Here is a 17,180-nt window from a genome sequence, read left to right on the forward strand (position 1 = left end):
CCTGTAGAATAAGGGCATGTCTTGATTGCTTAGCCTCTGGAGACCCAAGACACCAGGGTCAGTCAGCCACATACATATTTGGCTCTTTTATCTATCAGTGACACCTGATTGGTTTATAAGCCTGTTAAGATCCCCCCTCTCGTGTGTGTGTGTGTGTGTGTGTGTGTGTGTGTGTGTGTGTGCAAATGCTGACACATTTGCCATACTGCAAGTGTGTTCAAGGACAGATATTGATCCTCGCCTTCCATAGATATTCTCTCTCTCTCTCTCTCTCTCTCTCTCTCTCTCTCTCTCTCTCTTTCCCTCTGCACACATCAGGCTACCTAGCCAGAAATTTTCAAGAGAGATTTCTGTCTCCCCCTCATTCCACTCTGTAGGAGCACTGGGATTACAGAGATGTGTGTGACAGCTTCTGGCTTTCACGTGGGTTCTGGATAGATGAACTTGGAGTCAGGCTTGCTTGACGGTGGTTTGAATGAGATGTCCTCCATTGTCTTGGGCACTTGAATACTTGGTCCCTGGTTGTTGGTGATGCTTAGAGAGGCAGACAGATCTCTATGAGTTCGAGGCCAGCCTGGTCTACCAGCCTGGTAGTCGAACTTACAGCAATCCGCCTGCCTCTGCCTCCCGAGTGCTGGGATTGAAGGTGTGCGCCACCACTGCCTGGCACATTGCACATAATCTTGAGAAGTAGTTGAACTAATTAGAAATCAAGTTATTTCTGAAAAGGAAATGCATGTGGCAAATCACAGTGAGCCCTACATCACAATAACTAAATTTTTGCTTGTTTCCTTTCTTGTTATATGGTGATGGTTATATTAATGGGAAAAAGAAGAATGGATCATCATAAAATGACTTAGCATGATATGAATGAACAACTTATTGTCCTATCTCGTTTTTATTTGCTCTGCTTTGGTTTTTTAAGTTTTCAACATAGAGTTCCACATAGGCCAAGCTGGCCTGACGTTTATGTCGCTAAGAATGACCTTAAACACTTAACCACCCAGCCTCCGACTCCCTAGTGCCGGGATTACAATTGTGTGCCACCACTTCCAGCTCTAGTGACATCTTTTTAAACATCTCTTCTGAGCTAGGGACATATCTGTCGGGGGGGGGGGGGGAACAAGACCTGCTCTCATGCTTTCCTCTGGAAAATGGTGAAGAGTATTGAAATCAGCCAGCACACTAAGTACACTTGCTCCTTCTGTGGCAAGACCAAGATGAAGAGAGGAGGCCTTGGCATCTGGCACTGTGGTTCCTGCATGAAAACAGTGGCTGGTGGGGCCTGCACCTACAACACCACTTCTGCCATCACAGTGAAGTCGGCCATCAGAAGACTCGAGGAACTAAAAGACCAGTAGAAGCATTACCAGTTTGAGACTTGCCTATACATATATAAAGAATCAAATCACATTCTTTTTTTTTTTTTTTTTTTTTTCTGGGACAGAGTCTCTCTGTGTAGCCTTGGCTGTCCTGGACTCGCTTTGGAAACCAGGCTGGCCTCGAACTCACAGCGATCCCCCTGCCTCTGCCTCCTGAGTGCTGGGATTAAAGGCATGCGCCACCAAAAATTACATTCTCAACTCTGCTACCAAGTAACCCTCCAGTATGCCCTGGATCTGACCTTTCAAGACACTAGTTTCTTCCTATGTAACAAGACCTCAGAGAGATTATTCTTCGTGTTTGTGTGCACGCACACAAGTGCGGTAGCATACATGTGAAGGCCAGAGGTTAATGTCAGGTGTCTTCTTCAATTGCTTCTCTACCTTGCTTTTGAGGCCGGGTGTCACTGGACCCAGTAGGCCCCAGGGATCCCCTCAGCACGTGGAATCACAACCGTGTAATGTGCCACAGCTTTTTTATGTGGTGCTGGAAACCCAAACTCAGGTCCACATGCTTTGTGTAGCAAGCTCTTTACTCACTGACCCGGAGGATCGTATTGAATTCTAGGCCAGCCTGGTATACATAGAGAGTGCCAGTCTAGCCAAGGCTAGAGAGGTTTGTCTCAAAACCAAAAAGGGAATCTTGGCAGTGCTGGTGCAGGACTTTAATCCCAGCACCTCAGAGGAAGGCGGATCTCTGAGTTCGAGGCCAGTTTGGTAAACAGAGTGAGTTTCAGGACAGCCGGGGCTACACAGAGAAACTATGTCTCTAAAACCCAAAACCCAAAACCAACCAACCACCGACAACAAAAACCCTTCAAAAAAAAAAAAGGGAAAACAATGGAAAGGGGAGGGGGAGGGGAGAAGGAAAGAAAGACAACGGGAGGGGGAGGAAAAGAGAGAGAAATTGAGAATAAAAAATAGAAAAACAAAACAAAAAACGGGACTGGACAGATCACGTCTAAGGCCGCTTCAGTCTCGGCTCAATCAGGATACCGAGAACTCCCGGATTCCTAGAGGGGCGGCTGCGCCCCCTCCCCCCCCCCCCCCAGGGCGGGCCTCTGACGTAATTCCGGCTGCGCCGTCGTTCAGCGGCTGTGAGGATTCCAGACTCCAAAGCGGTTCTGAGTCACGGTGAGCCTGTGAGTCCCAGGTTAGCCTAGCGGTCGGGAGAAGGAGCGTTGGCCGAAAGGTTTAGAGAGGGAGGAACGGGTTCAGCAGCTGTGGTTCTGGTTCCGGGGATTCTTCCTTGGTGGTTCTGGGAGGTTGCTAGGGAGGGGCGCCCCGCCCAGCTGTAGGCGCCGCTCTATGGAAAGGCTTTTCCACCCCGGAGGGCTTTCTCGAACAAAACCCTGTTTCTTTTGCTTCCGGAATCGCTTTTCTGTGTACTCCTCCTTCGGCTCTGAGCTCTTTGTTAATCCAAACGGAAACTGCCTTCTTTCTTCCCCAGCTCTCGCCCGGAGATCTAAACTCAGGACTAATTGTTAAGAACAAGCCCGAGGTTAGAAACCTCCGGTGAAAACCTGAATCTCATTAATCTTGGGCAGTGTCCAGTCCAGGCGGGGAAACAGTCACGTTGGGCTTTGTGTGCAGAGAAAAGGATCTGCTCGAGTTTGGAAAGATTTTTTTTTTAAAGATGACCATTGTAAGTAGAATATAGGAGAAAAAGGTGATTGCTTTAATAGGTGGGTGTCATACTTGGAAATATGTGTTGAGAGGGAACTGTGAACAGAAAAAAAATCAGCAGACACGAAAGTTGTTTTTCAAGTGCTGGAAGGCCTCTGAAGAGAAATTGAGTATTGGTCCAGAGATCTTGAAGAGATGCAGAGTTTGGCTCACTCTAAAGGAGACTTTCTTAGCAATTAGATCCGCCCAGCACTTACGCTCCTCAAAAAAGTACTGGCCTTCCTAGACGCTTTTTGAAAAATCTGTTTGCTCGGTTTGAGATAGGGGTTTCCTGTATAGCCCAGGCTGGCTTGGCTTGTAATTGGTGATCCTCCTGTCTCAGCTCTCCTCGGTGCTGTAATTAACAGGTGTGTGACACCACTGCTCCAGCGTCAGCGCAGTGTGTCTTAGAGGCATTATCGACCACCATTATTTGTTGTGATCTGTGATAGAGGCTGATTAAGAGGAGGGTGGGTACATTCTCCGCCGACCTGGCATAAAGGACAGGGGAATTGGGAAGCGACCAAAAGCCTGCCTTGAATAGTCTGTATGTTAGAGTTAGTAGCTTTTTTTTTTTTTAACTTTTTTACAGTGTGTCTATGTGTGCGTGTGAGAGACAAGACAAAGAACAATTCACATGAATCAGTGCTTCTCTTTCATCATCTGGGCACCAGGTTCCAAACTTGGCAGCAAGTTGCACTACCTACTGAGCCATCTTGCCGGCCGAGTTCAACCTTTTGGGTAGCTTTGGTTTTTGGTTTTTTTCAAGGGTTTCCTGTGTGTGGCCTTGGCTGTGAACGTTGATAGCAGAAGACACCCGACACTGACCTCTGATCCACACATGCATGCACAGGCAAGCTCACCTGTACACATGTAGACACACGCATACCTAAGCCCAAAAGAAAAATATTTGAATATGTTCTCCTTAGAGTAAGTCAGTAGAGTTCAGACTGCATCCTAATTAGATTTCGATTTTTTTTTTAGCAAGCTAGTTAATTTCAGCCTAAGACATACGTACTTGTGCTGATAAACACAGACTACATTTTTTTATTCAGACAGTATTAGATAGTTTGCTAAAATCAGAAACTAAGATACCTACAGTTGTAAGATTGTGAAACAGTGTTTGGAGCAAAGATCTAATTTTAAAATTATGCCACTCTGGACACTGAGGGAAAATAGAAACAACTCAAGTCAAGTGAAAGTAGGCTCTGCTTAGCCGCCTCCAGAATGATCTCAAACTATACTTTAATAGTTTTGTGTGCGCTCATTGTAAAAGCAACAGGTTTCAGCATATTTCCATGCACACATTCTTAGTTTCTCTCCTGTGGCTGTAAGAGACACCGTGACCAAGCCAGCTCTTACAAGAGAAAGTATCTAACTAGGGACTTGCTTTCAGAGGTTCAGTCCATTAGCATGGCAGGAAGCATGGCAGCATGCAGGCTTGCAGGCACTGGAGCAGTAGCTGAGGGCTGCGTCCTGATCTGTAGGCGGAGAGCAACAGTGGGCTGAGTGTAGGCTTTTGAAACCTCAAAGTCCACCCCCAGTGGCACACTTCCTGCAACGAGGCCACGCCTCCTAATCCTTCCGATTCCTTCAATAGTACAATCTCTGGTGACTTAAGCATTCAAGTATGAGCCTATAGGGGCCCATTCTTTTTTTTTTTTTTTTTTTAATTATTACATTTTGCCTGCATGGACACCGGACACCAGATCTCATTATAGATGGCTGTGAGCCACCATGTGGTTGCTGGGAATTGAACTCAGGACCTCTGGAAGAGCAGACAGTGCTCCTAACCTCTGAGCCGTCTCTCCAGCCCCCGCCCCCCCCCCCATTCTTACATCACCACAACACACATAAGTACTTTAGTCATACTCAGCCCTTAACACCCTTCTCTTGTCCCTGCCGTACTCGACCCCTTCCACGTCCCTTTTACTTTCACATCTACTCCCACCCTTCAAATTCTGCATAAGAGAAAACAGTGCTCTGCTTACTTTGGTGAGTCTGGCTTATCTCGTTAATATGATAATCTCTACTTCCACCCGTTTTCCTGCAAACAACATTTCTGAACAAGTGTGTGTGTGTGTGTGTGTGTGTGTGTGTGTGTGTACGCACATGTATTTATTTGTGTGTGTGTGTGTGTGTGTGTGTGTGTGTGTTCAGTATACATGTGACCAGAGATCAACTAGCAGAAGTTGGTTCCCTACTACCACTGTATGTGTCACAAGGGTCAAACCTGGGTGGTTAGGCCCAGCAGCAAGCACCTTGATCCCCTGAGCCTCCCACCAGTTCTGAATGATATTTTTTATATGGTAGTTGTCTGGTGGCTCCTGTGACAAAGACCCAAAATAAAACCCATTCTTTTTTGATAATTTTTATAGCAACTTTGTTTTTTGTAGGTTTGCAGTGTGGCCCTTTAAGAACCAGAAACCCAAAGGCACCAGGTCTGCTCCTAAAAATCCTACTGTTTCTGGAATCTGTATGATGACCAAGGTGGTGGGCATGGCCACAGTTCTGGGCCCCAGGCCACCTCAGGAGCCAATGGGACCTTCGGCCATTAAAGTTGAAGAGGATGAAGAGAAGGACAAATGCCGGCCCAGCCTAGAGACATCCCGTCAGCGCTTCCGGCAGTTTGGCTACCATGACACTCCTGGGCCCCGAGAGGCACTGAGCCAGCTCCGGGTGCTCTGCTGTGAGTGGCTGCAGCCCGAGATCCACACCAAGGAGCAGATCCTGGAGCTGCTGGTTCTAGAGCAATTCCTCACCATCCTGCCCCGAGAGCTCCAGGCCTGGGTGCAGCAGCACTGTCCCGAGAGCGCAGAGGAGGCCGTCACTCTCCTAGAAGACCTGGAGCAAGAGCTGGATGAGCCAGGACTGCAGGTGGGCGGGAGGCCGTCAGGTCCTAGGAGACCAGGGACGTAGCACCCTTGGCAGAAACCAGGGCTTGTCCTGTTGTGTGTCAAACTTCTCCTGGGGAGATACAACACACACACCTACTGGCCCCAGACAGGGAACCTGTGACAGACCAAAGTACAGATACCACCAAAGTCCAGCTTGGTGAACCGATGCGTTTTATTGGGGTTACTCGTAGGAAGATGGGTGACGGGTTACATACAAGACCAGAAATTGCTCAAAGACAGCTGCATCACTAGAGGCTGGGCACCTAGAGCACACTGCACAGCCTACAGGCGGCAGCTCGACAGGGGGGAGAGTGTCCTCTTCCAGGCAGCTCAGCTGCTTTGAGCGTCTTCTTTGCAGCTTGGCTTCATTGAGTCCCCTTTGCAGCTCTATTCCTTATCTTAGGGGAACTCTACAGCTTTTATCGATTACTCAGGCAGGGAGGGGCCTGGTGAACCTGGTCAGTTTCAGGGACTTCCTGAAGCTAGTTGAAGTTGTTTACCTTCCTGTAGGATGAAAGGTAGAAACGATTAGATTGGATTAGATTAGATAGAGGCTTCTGGGGAGCTAGGTCATGTTTCCTCCTATTGTTTGCTCTTATCCTGAAGTCCCTGGGAAAGCAAGTGGGACGGGTGTTTCTTGATTCTTTCTAAGAGTTGTGCACAGCTCACCTGAGACTTTTCCCGTTCTTGAGTCAGCTGTGCATACTCAACCATGCTCACTGTGAGTCAGCCATTTCTTGCTGTGTCTAGGTCTCATCTCCTCCAAATGAACAGAAGCCGGCTTGGGAGAAAATGTCAACTTCAGGAACTGCAGGGGAGTCCTTAAGCAGTACCCAGGCCCAGCCGGTGGACGCCAGCCCCAAGTATGAGTTTTGGGGGCCCCTGTACATCCAAGAAACTGGTGAGGAGGTTTTCACTCAGGATTCAAGAAAGCGTCAAGGTAAGAGCCCCTCTCAGTGTCCAGAGAAATCTCTAACTACAGGTGAGAGGTGACCTCTAGAGCGACCTGATTGGTTGAGCAGAGTCAACAGAAGTCATGCGTTTTCCTCTCCAGACCCCATTACCTCAGACAGGTTCCCAGCAAATAAGACAGGCTTGCAGAGGGCCGAGTGCAGTGAGACTGATGGAGAAACATGGACAGGCTGAATGAGCCAATAGTCCTGAAAACGGGATGACCATTCCCTGTCTGGGGCCAAGAAGGAAGGCCTGTTATTACCAGAACCAGATGAGAGCTTAGCCTTGCTAGAGAAAGACGTCACATGCTAGGAGCCATGGCTCCAGGTCCTGGGATTGGGTAAGGAGAAAATGCAGTAGTGTTTGTCTAAGGGTTTTTATTGCTGCAAAAGAACACCATGACTGCGGGCTGGAGAGATGGCTCAGAGGTTAAGAGCACTGTCTGCTCTTCCAGAGGTCCTGAGTTCAATTCCCATACATAAAATAAAATATTAAGACAAACAAACAAACCTACTCTGACCAAAAACCAAATTGGGGAGGAAAGGGTTTATTTGGTCCACACTTCCAGATCACAGTCCATCACCTGAGGAAGTCAGGGCAGGACTAGAACCTGGAGGCAGGAGCTGATGCAGAAGCCATGGAGAAGCGCTGCTTGCTTGCTTGCCTCACATGGCTTGCTCACCCTGCTTCTTACAGAACTCAGGACCACCAGCCCAGGGATGGCTCCACCCACAATAGTCTGGACCCTCCCCCATTGGTCATTAGCTGAGAAAATGCCTTACAGCTGGGTCTCATGGAGGCATTTCCTCAGCTGAGGCTCCTTCCTCTCTGATGACTCTAGCTTGTTTCAAGTTGACACACAAAACCAGCCAGTACAACTGACTCCTTGTCACCTTGACAAACACATCCTTTCTCATTCATCCCCAAATCTATAACTTTACAAGTCCCACAGTCTTTACAAATCCAAGCACATTAAAATTTCTGTTCCCTGCTGGGCGTGGTGGCACAGGCCTTTAATCCCAGCACTAGGGAGGCAGAGACAGGTAGATCCCTGTGAGTTTGAGGCCAGCCTAGTCTACAAAGTGAGTCCAGGACAGCCAGGGATACACACAGAGAAACCCTGTCTCAAAAAACTTTAACTAAACTTAACTAAATAAATAAATAAATAAGATAAAATAGCCAATCTATTAAAATTGAAAGTCTTTTAAAATTCAAAATCTCTTAACTGTGGGCTCCAGTAAAATACTTTCTTACTTCTAGATGGAAAAATCAGGGCACAGTCACAGTCAGATCAAAGCAAAATTAAACTCCTATTGTCCAATACCTGGAATCCACTCATGATCTTCTGGGTACCTCCAAAGGGCTTGGTCACTTCTCTGGCTCCGCCCTCTGCAGCGCACAGCCTGCCTTCTAGGCTCCCACTGACTCCACTCCCCACCTGACTCCACTCCCCACCACTGCCACCGCCGCTCTCCTTGGTCATCCATGGTCCTGGCATCTCCAAAGCGCTGGGGTCTTCAGCTGCAGCTGGGCTGCTCTTTCACCAGTAGCTGCTCATAGGCTGTCTTCCTGGTGCCATGCCTCAGCTTCTCAGCATGACCCCTTCAGTCCTGGGCCTTCAGATGCCACTGAGGCTGCACTTTCGCCAGTGGCCTCTCAGTGCCAACCCTCAGCTGCTCTCAAGTTACACACAAAACCAGGCAGTGCAAATAGATGCCTCATTTTCACACTGTCCCTGCCCTCACATCTTTTGGTGTACCCACTGGCCGACTCAACAACAGCTGAACAATGTGAACAGTGTTTAGGCCTAAGGGTCAGTTTCCTGAAATACAGAGCAGGACAGAATGGGTCTGGAAAAGGCCAATAGAGGAGCTTCCTTTCTGAACCTGTGCAGACTTCACAAGTCAAAGAGAAGGGGCTGGAAATGCAGCTCAGCTTGTGGAGTGCTTGTGTAGTATGCAGGAGGCCATGGGCTTTATCCCCGGTACCACCTAAACCATCTGTGCTGATGCACACCTGCCGCCCCAGCACCCAGTACCACCTAAACCATCTGTGCTGGTGCACACCTGCCGCCCCAGCACCCAGTACCACCTAAACCATCTGTGCTGATGCACACCTGCCCCCCCAGCACCCAGTACCACCTAAACCATCTGTGCTGATGCACACCTGCCGCCCCAGCACCCAGTACCACCTAAACCATCTGTGCTGATGCACACCTGCCGCCCCAGCACCCAGTACCACCTAAACCATCTGTGCTGGTGCACACCTGCCGCCCCAGCACCCAGTACCACCTAAACCATCTGTGCTGGTGCACACCTGCCGCCCAGCACCCAGTACCACCTAAACCATCCGTGCTGGTGCACACCTGCCGCCCAGCACCCAGTACCACCTAAACCATCTGTGCTGATGCACACCTGCCGCCCCAGCACCCAGTACCACCTAAACCATCCGTGCTGATGCACACCTGCCGCCCCAGCACCCAGTACCACCTAAACCATCCGTGCTGGTGCACACCTGCCGCCCCAGCACCCAGTACCACCTAAACCATCCGTGCTGGTGCACACCTGCCGCCCAGCACCCAGTACCACCTAAACCATCCGTGCTGATGCACACCTGCCGCCCCAGCACCCAGTACCACCTAAACCATCCGTGCTGATGCACACCTGCCGCCCCAGCACCCAGTACCACCTAAACCATCCGTGCTGGTGCACACCTGCCGCCCCAGCACCCAGTACCACCTAAACCATCCGTGCTGATGCACACCTGCCGCCCCAGCACCCAGTACCACCTAAACCATCCGTGCTGGTGCACACCTGCCCCCCCAGCACCCAGTACCACCTAAACCATCCGTGCTGATGCACACCTGCCCCCCCAGCACCCAGTACCACCTAAACCATCCGTGCTGATGCACACCTGCCGCCCCAGCACCCAGTACCACCTAAACCATCCGTGCTGATGCACACCTGCCGCCCCAGCACCCAGTACCACCTAAACCATCCGTGCTGATGCACACCTGCCCCCCCAGCACCCAGTACCACCTAAACCATCTGTGCTGATGCACACCTGCCGCCCCAGCACCCAGTACCACCTAAACCATCCGTGCTGATGCACACCTGCCGCCCCAGCACTTGAATTCAAGGTCATCCTTGGCTGTATGGAGAGTTCAAGACCAGTCTGGGTTTCTTACAGTCCTGGCTGTTCTGGAACTCCCTCTGTAGACCAGGCTGGCCTCAAACTCAGATTCGCCTACCTCTGCCTCCCAAGGGCTGGAATTAAAGGCATGCGCCATTGCCGCCACACCCATCGAGAGGATTTCCCCTACCCTCCAGTCTGGGTTACATGAGACCTTGTCTCAAAAAACAAAAAGTATATTAGGGTAACTAACTCACTCAGGCCTCCACAAATTATGATTTACATATTTTATACTGGTGGTCTCTGCTCTTACATACCTTCATTTATCTGAAGTAAAAATGTTTTCATTAATCAAATTTACATGTTAATGAAAACATAGCACATTGTTCCAAGTCTTGTAATTTTCATTCCTCATGGATATGGTATGTCCGTGAGCAGAGCCATAGCCCTGAGAAAGTGCCCGCCTTGCTTACCATGCCCCTAGACACTCGAAATCCCCTCTTGGAAACAACGTTCTGAGCCCTGTTGAAAACTGTGCTCTGCCAGGCATCGATGCACACAACGTTAGTCCAAGGAGGCCAGCCTGGTCTACATAGTGAGTTTCAAAACACTAGTGCTGTGTAGAGAGACCCTGTCTCACAAACAAAACAAAACAAAACAAATCAAAACAAAACAAAAAAACTATCAGAGCTGGAGAAATGGCTTTAGCAGTCAGGAGTATATCTGCTCTTGCAGAGACCCTGTTCACGGTTCACTTCCCAGCACCCATCCTGAGGAGCTCACACGACCTGTACCTGCAGTTCCTAGGTGCCAACACCCGCTTCTGGGCTCCAAGGACACCTGCACATAGCTGGTGCACAGACAGACAAGCAGGCACATGAGTGAAAGGGAAGCCTGTGCCTCTTAGGGACTGACAGGATGGCTCAGCAGTTACACTGCTTGCTCTGAAAGCCTGGTGACATCCCCAGAGCTCACATGGTGCAGGGAGAGAAGTAACTCCTGGGAGGTGTTCTCTGACCTCCACACGTGCAGTTGCAGGGATGCCGGCACACAAACAATCACAATATATCTGTCGGTCTGTCTTTCTGTTTGGGCAGGATCCTGCTACGTAGTTTGGCTGGCCTAAACGTATGCAGCACCACACCTGACCCCAATTGTTTTTTGAAAGCTACACCCTAGGGGCTGGGGGCTGGCAGTTAGGGGCACTGTTGCTCCTGCACAAGACCTAAGTTCAATCCCAGCCCTGCATGGTGGTTCGCCAGCACCTGTAACGCTAGTTCTAGGCAACCCAATTCCTTCTTCTGACTCTGCAGGCACCAATACACACGCAGTACACATACATACGTGCAGACAAAACACTCATAAATAAGTAAATCTAAAAACAACAAAATTCCCACATTCTAAAGTCAGGTGTGGTGTCACACACCCTGTAGTCCCCAGCACTCAAAAGGCTAAGGTAGAAGAGTTCAGAGCCAGCCTGAGATATATGTATGTATGTGTGTATGTATATAAACTCTAATTCAAGAAACAACAAAATCATATTCTCTGGGAAAAGTAAAAACGAAACAAGTAGTTCACTGTTTACAGATGTTAATGCCGTCTTCCAGTCACCTAGGGCTTCCCTGAGCTGTAATTAGACATGAAGAAAACCAAGAGCTCACGGCTCTTGGAAGTCTGAAGCAGGAGGATTGCCATGAGTTTGAGGCCACCCTATGCCCTACCTTTTGTGAGGTGCCCACCAGAGAAGACCACACAGACACAGGCTCAAGCCAAGAGAAAGTCTTTATGTTCAGGACCCAGGCGCCGTCCCTAGCCGTTCCCAGGGTGCGCTCTCAAGCGTAAAAACCACTTCCTGGGTTGACATGCCTCAGTTAGCAAGAATGTTAACCAGAAACCAAAAAGCAAGGTTAGTACAGTTAGGGACTAACTATGGTCTTTCATGGATTAGGCCTTTGTCTTCATTTTCACAGGTGCCCCTGCCTGTGTATTGGGTTCTAAGGCCTGAATGGTCCTTCCTTCATGGCTTCAGTTGTGCTAAGGCCTGGGGCCCTGCTGCAGTTCTAGTTTGTTCCAGGAGAGTCTGCAGAGTGAGACCCTGTCCCAGAAAAGAAGGAAGAGCCTTCCTCTTGCAGTTTAAACTGTTTCCTCATGGCCCCCAGTTTTGGAACACAGTCCTGTCTTCTGCGCCAGGCTGCTCTCTTCCTTCCCTTTCTGTCCTGTGCCACTCTCTTCTGGCCCCGCCTTTGGATTCTGAGACTGACCCTTTGAAACTTTGTTCAGCCTGGCATAGTCGGCTTCCCTACCCAAACCCCTGCTCTTGCCAGCACCACAGCAGTGGGTGGAGACTGCAGACGGTAGGTAGGCGTTTGCTCCTGCCTGCCCTCGCCGTGGCCACTGTCAGTAGATTTTTATACTCGAGGGACTTCCTCACATTTGTGTATAGGAATCGGGCGGGAGAGAGAGCTCCGCAGATTAGCACTTGCTGTTCTTACAGAGGCCAACGCTTGAGTCCAGCACCCACACAAGGCTACACGCAGCCGCCTGTGGCTCCCACTTCAAGGGACCTAATGGCTTCTTCTGACCTCTATGGGCACCTGTATAACATGTAGCAGATACACGGCACACACATAAATAAAAATACGTCTTTTTAAAAAGTAGGGTAGTTAGGACTGGAAAGATGGCTCCTCAGTTAAGCGCATTGGCTGCTTATGTGAAGGACCTACACTCAGTTCCCAGCAGCACCGCACGGCAGCTTAAAACACTCCAGGGCTGCAGTTCACTTACATATGTGCAGGCAAAACACCCACACAGACACAAAATGTGGTTGTTTTGTTTTGTTTTTTGTTAAGTTACAGAAGGATACTGTCCTCATAGATACTATGTAAATGAGAGTGACCTTGAATTTCAGGTCCTGCTTCCACTTCCGCCCAGCACCCAACTTCCTATCTGGAGGATTATAGGTCAGCGTATCACAGAGACTGGGCTAATTTTACTGCAGCTTTGTTCATAACGTGCAAACTATGGAACCAGCTTAGGTGTCGATGAGTAAAGAAAATGGACATGTACAAAGAAAATTGTCTTCAGCTGTAAAACTGTAAGAGTAAAACTATGACAGTTTTAAAAAGTTAAAATAAGATAAATTGAATCCTTTTACATACATTTCCCTTTTCATAGTCACTTGTCAGTTCTGCACAGAGTGAGGAGCTGAGAGAAAGTACTGCCAAGGCTGGAAAGGGGCTGTGCACGGGTTTTGTTGTTATGGGTTGTTTTGTTTCATGTTTGTGGGTTTTTCTGTTCGGTTTTTGAGTCAGTTTGGGCTTGATTTTTTTTTTTTAAGTTTGGGCTTGATTTTAATTGTATTTGGTTTTGCCTTTCGGTTTTATTTTGCTTTGGTCTCGCTACCTTAGCTGGCTTGGAATTCTCTGTGTAAGCCAGGGTGCCTGATCTGCCTGCCTCTGGCTTCCGAGTGCTGGGATAAAATGCGTGCCCCACTATGCCCGGCTCAGGCTCAGGTTTTAGTGCCCAGGTGGGGGAAAGGTTTGTAAGTGCTCTTAAGGGAGAGGTGTTGGCACTCACAGCCTTGCTTCAAGTCTCCAAGAGGCTTACGCATCCCTGAGAAGGCATGCAGGACTGGAAGAGCGGGCAGTAGCATGGGGCTCAGGGCCAGTTGGGCAGTGTGCCCAAGCTGAGTGGAACTTGGTCATACAGAACGCGCTGAAACCTGGTGTTTGCCCTGCTAGAACCGGGCCTCCGACCTTTTACCTGTGTGGCCCAGACCCTTCCAAGCCAGAAGTCATTCACAAACACTGGCTCTGAGTGTGTTGCAAAAGCAAATGTGAAGCCACAGACAGAATATTCTAGTGTATTCTATGCCCTGTATTCAGAGCATGCAGGGTGGGGGAGTGGGAATAGTCTTTCTAGAGAATAAAAATTGTTAAATAATTATGTGCACAGCAGTGGGGGCGGGGGCGGGGGGGGGGGCTTACGTGAATGCGCAGTAGCATAAGCTAGTTGCGGCAGCAGTTTGATTTGTATTGCTATTGGAGCTGTTTACACACGTCAGCACCCATTCAGATCCATCTGCATCACTTGGTGAGCCTGTTTCCCCCGGAACAACTGCTTCCGCAGAATAGCAACAGCTGACACACCCTTAACCCCTGTTTTCAGGTTTTAAGTCGAACCCCCAGAAGGAGGACTCCGCAGACGAGCAGAGGAGTTCTGAAGACGAGTCCCACGCCCACGGACTCACGGTGGATGTCATCCCCGTGCCTGCTGCCAATAAGTACGGGCCAAGGTCAGAGAGGCAGTGGGCCAACAACCTGGACAGGGAGAGAGGAGCAAAGGCCTCTCTTCACGACCCGGGCTCCAGGAAAGGGGCAGAACTAGCATCTGCTAAGCCTGCCCCGGGAGAGAAACGTTACATATGTGCAGAGTGTGGGAAAGCCTTTAGCAATAGCTCAAACCTCACTAAACACCGGAGAACACACACTGGGGAGAAGCCGTATGTGTGTACAAAGTGTGGGAAGGCTTTCAGCCACAGCTCCAACCTTACCCTGCACTACCGAACACACCTGGTGGACCGGCCCTATGACTGTAAGTGTGGGAAAGCCTTTGGGCAGAGCTCAGACCTCCTTAAACACCAAAGGGTGCACACAGAAGAGGCGCCCTACCAGTGTAAGGACTGTGGGAAAGCCTTCAGTGGCAAGGGCAGCCTCATTCGACACTACCGCATCCACACAGGCGAGAAGCCCTATCAGTGTAGTGAGTGTGGAAAGAGCTTCAGTCAGCACGCAGGCCTCAGTTCTCACCAGCGCCTGCATACAGGGGAGAAGCCCTATAAGTGTAAGGAGTGTGGCAAAGCCTTCAACCACAGTTCAAATTTTAACAAGCATCATAGAATCCATACCGGAGAAAAGCCCTATTGGTGTAACCAGTGTGGGAAAACCTTCTGTAGCAAGTCCAATCTTTCCAAGCATCAAAGAGTGCACCCTGGAGAGGGAGAGGTGCTGTAACTGCGTGTTCCTCTCCCGTGGCTGTTGTTGACGATGTCGTACGTGTTAGACTGTGAATGCTAGAAGGAAGCTCTGTAATGTAATGGTTTTGGTAGTAAGTTTTGTTCTAGTCACCAAGGGATGCCGCCAAGGGAGAGCTCTGCAGTGATAGGGCAAGCAGGAGGGCCACAGAGCAGCAGGGGCTCCACACCGCTCCCCTCGGCCAGCAGGGGCCCTCCTCACACTCGAGGCCCCAGCGAACTCTGCTGACGTTGCCTTCTGCGTAGTAAAACTGTTGTGTCCAGTATAGTTAAGGAAGAAACATTAAAACTGTTTAACCGTTGAACATGTATTCCACAGTTGTAGTGTGTAAAGAATTGAGCCACCTTGAACTGTCTGTTTCTGAATAAACGTATAGCATCCTGTAACGCCTCAGAAGTATTCTTGTGATAAATCATGTTGTTGGAGGGGTTTTGATTGGTTTTGTTTACATCTTACTGGGTGAGTGGGTAAATGTGTGAATGCCAGGGCCGGAGCGGTGGCTCAGAGGTTAAGAGCACTGCATGCTCTTCCAAAGGTCCTGAGTTCAATTCCCGGCAGCCACATGGTGGCTCACAACCATCTATAATGAGGTCTGGTGCCCTCTTCGGGTGTGCAGGTATACATGCAGGCAGGACACTGATTACTTAATAAATAAATAAATCTTTCTTTTTAAATGTGTGAATGCCCTAGAACATGTATGGAGGCCAGAGAAGGACTTGAATGTCAACGTCAGGTTGGCAGGTGTGGTGGCAAGCTCCTCGCCCACTAAGGCTGTCACACGGAGGGCCTCTCCAATGCCCGTAGGATTGAACATTCTTTTGAATAAAGCACTGGCCAGCTGTGGGAGTTGGATCTCTCCAAGCCAACACTTGGGAGAGGACCCTAAGTTCCAGGCTGGCCCTGTGTCTCAGGAGGGAAAGGGAGAGGAAGGAAAGAGCCTCTGCTTCCAGCCTGGCGCTTGTGCGTGTGTGTGAGGAAGTCGTGGCAGAATACAGGCCGACAATGCCTGACGGCTGCACTGTGCTGTCCTCACATGATGAGGGATCATCTTGTCAGCCTGTGGGTTTCATGTTAATCCCGTCTATGCCGGTGTCTATGAACAGCAGCCCTCTGCAAGCACCTTCCTTCTGAAAACTCCAGAAATGGAAGCCCACAAGATTACCTTAAATCTTTCCTGGCAAAATCTGAATGCCGCCTTTGTGCTGGTCAGACATCTCCGGGTTGCTCATGTCCACTGCTGCCTAGAAACCCAACTCCCCTCCCTCCTTCTCCCACTTGCTTATCTTCACCCTACAGCAGTCGTTTTACCTCCAGGAAGTAGTGAATAAAGTGTATGTACCTATCTCTGACCTTGATATGCTAAAAACTGGGGAGAAAGTAAGTTCCCTGTGGAGTGCCAGGCCCGAGAATTCTATTATACCTCAGCCTATATGCTGAGACCACACCTCCTCCCTTCAGCTCTCCACAGACAAGAGAGTTGATAAGCTTGCCGTGGCCTTGGCATTAGCCCTCTCCCTTACAGTTGTAACCTCCCTCCCCATAAGACAATGGAATTTTTAACATATTTATTTATTTATTAAGTGTACAGTGTTCTGCCTGAATGTACAGCTGCACACCAGAAGACGACACCAGATCTCATTATAAATGGTTGTGAGCCACCATGTGGTTGCTGGGAATTGAACTCAGTACCTTTGGATGAGCAGTGTTTTTACCCGCCGAGCCATCTCTCCAGCCTCGACAATTTGTAATGTGTGTACACATATGCATGCACAGGTATGTATACATGTGCAGAAATGCTTATGCAGGCTAGAGGTGTCAGATTCACCCACGGAATTAAAGTTATTGGTGGCTGGCCATGAGTCCTCCCCCAACCGATGGGTGCTGGGAGCCAAACCTAGGTCCCCTGTAAGAACAGTATATGTGTATGTGGTTTATTTTAAAGATTTATTTATTCTATGTATGCATGTTCTATCTTCCTGTACACCTGCAGGCCAGAAGAGGGCATCAGGTTCCAGTTTAGATGGTTATGAGCCACCATGTGATTGCTGGGAATTGAACTCAGGACCTCTGGAAGAGCAGACAGTGTTTTTTTTGTTGTTGTTGTTGTTTTTCATTTT

General features: G+C 49.2%; 1 protein-coding gene and 1 long non-coding RNA gene across 5 annotated transcripts; one reads left to right on the forward strand and one right to left on the reverse strand.

The window, feature by feature from the left end:
* The first annotated feature begins 2,448 nt into the window (after positions 1-2,448).
* Positions 2,449-15,445, forward strand: ZSCAN21 (zinc finger and SCAN domain containing 21). Of its 4 annotated transcripts, none has more exons than XM_084761095.1 (4): positions 2,449-2,516; positions 5,444-5,924; positions 6,695-6,884; positions 14,198-15,445. In XM_084761095.1, the coding sequence occupies exons 2-4, from the start codon at positions 5,526-5,528 to the stop codon at positions 15,040-15,042; spliced, it is 1,434 nt and encodes a 477-aa protein (XP_084617221.1). In that variant the 5' UTR covers positions 2,449-2,516; positions 5,444-5,525; the 3' UTR covers positions 15,043-15,445. The 4 variants fall into 4 exon arrangements, with proteins under 4 accessions (XP_084617221.1, XP_084617222.1, XP_084617220.1 ...); XM_084761096.1 differs by having other exon boundaries at positions 2,452-2,535; XM_084761094.1 differs by having other exon boundaries at positions 2,452-2,524.
* Positions 6,099-6,700, reverse strand: LOC311585648. The gene is made up of 2 exons (XR_014775289.1): positions 6,614-6,700; positions 6,099-6,448 (listed from the first exon to the last, which is right to left on the reverse strand). It is a non-coding gene; the product is annotated as an uncharacterized lncRNA (long non-coding RNA).
* Positions 15,446-17,180: the final 1,735 nt, after the last annotated feature.

Source organism: Acomys minous (genome assembly GCF_964271855.1).
Source record: "Acomys minous genome assembly, chromosome: 16".
NCBI classification, from domain to species: Eukaryota; Metazoa; Chordata; class Mammalia; order Rodentia; family Muridae; genus Acomys; species Acomys minous.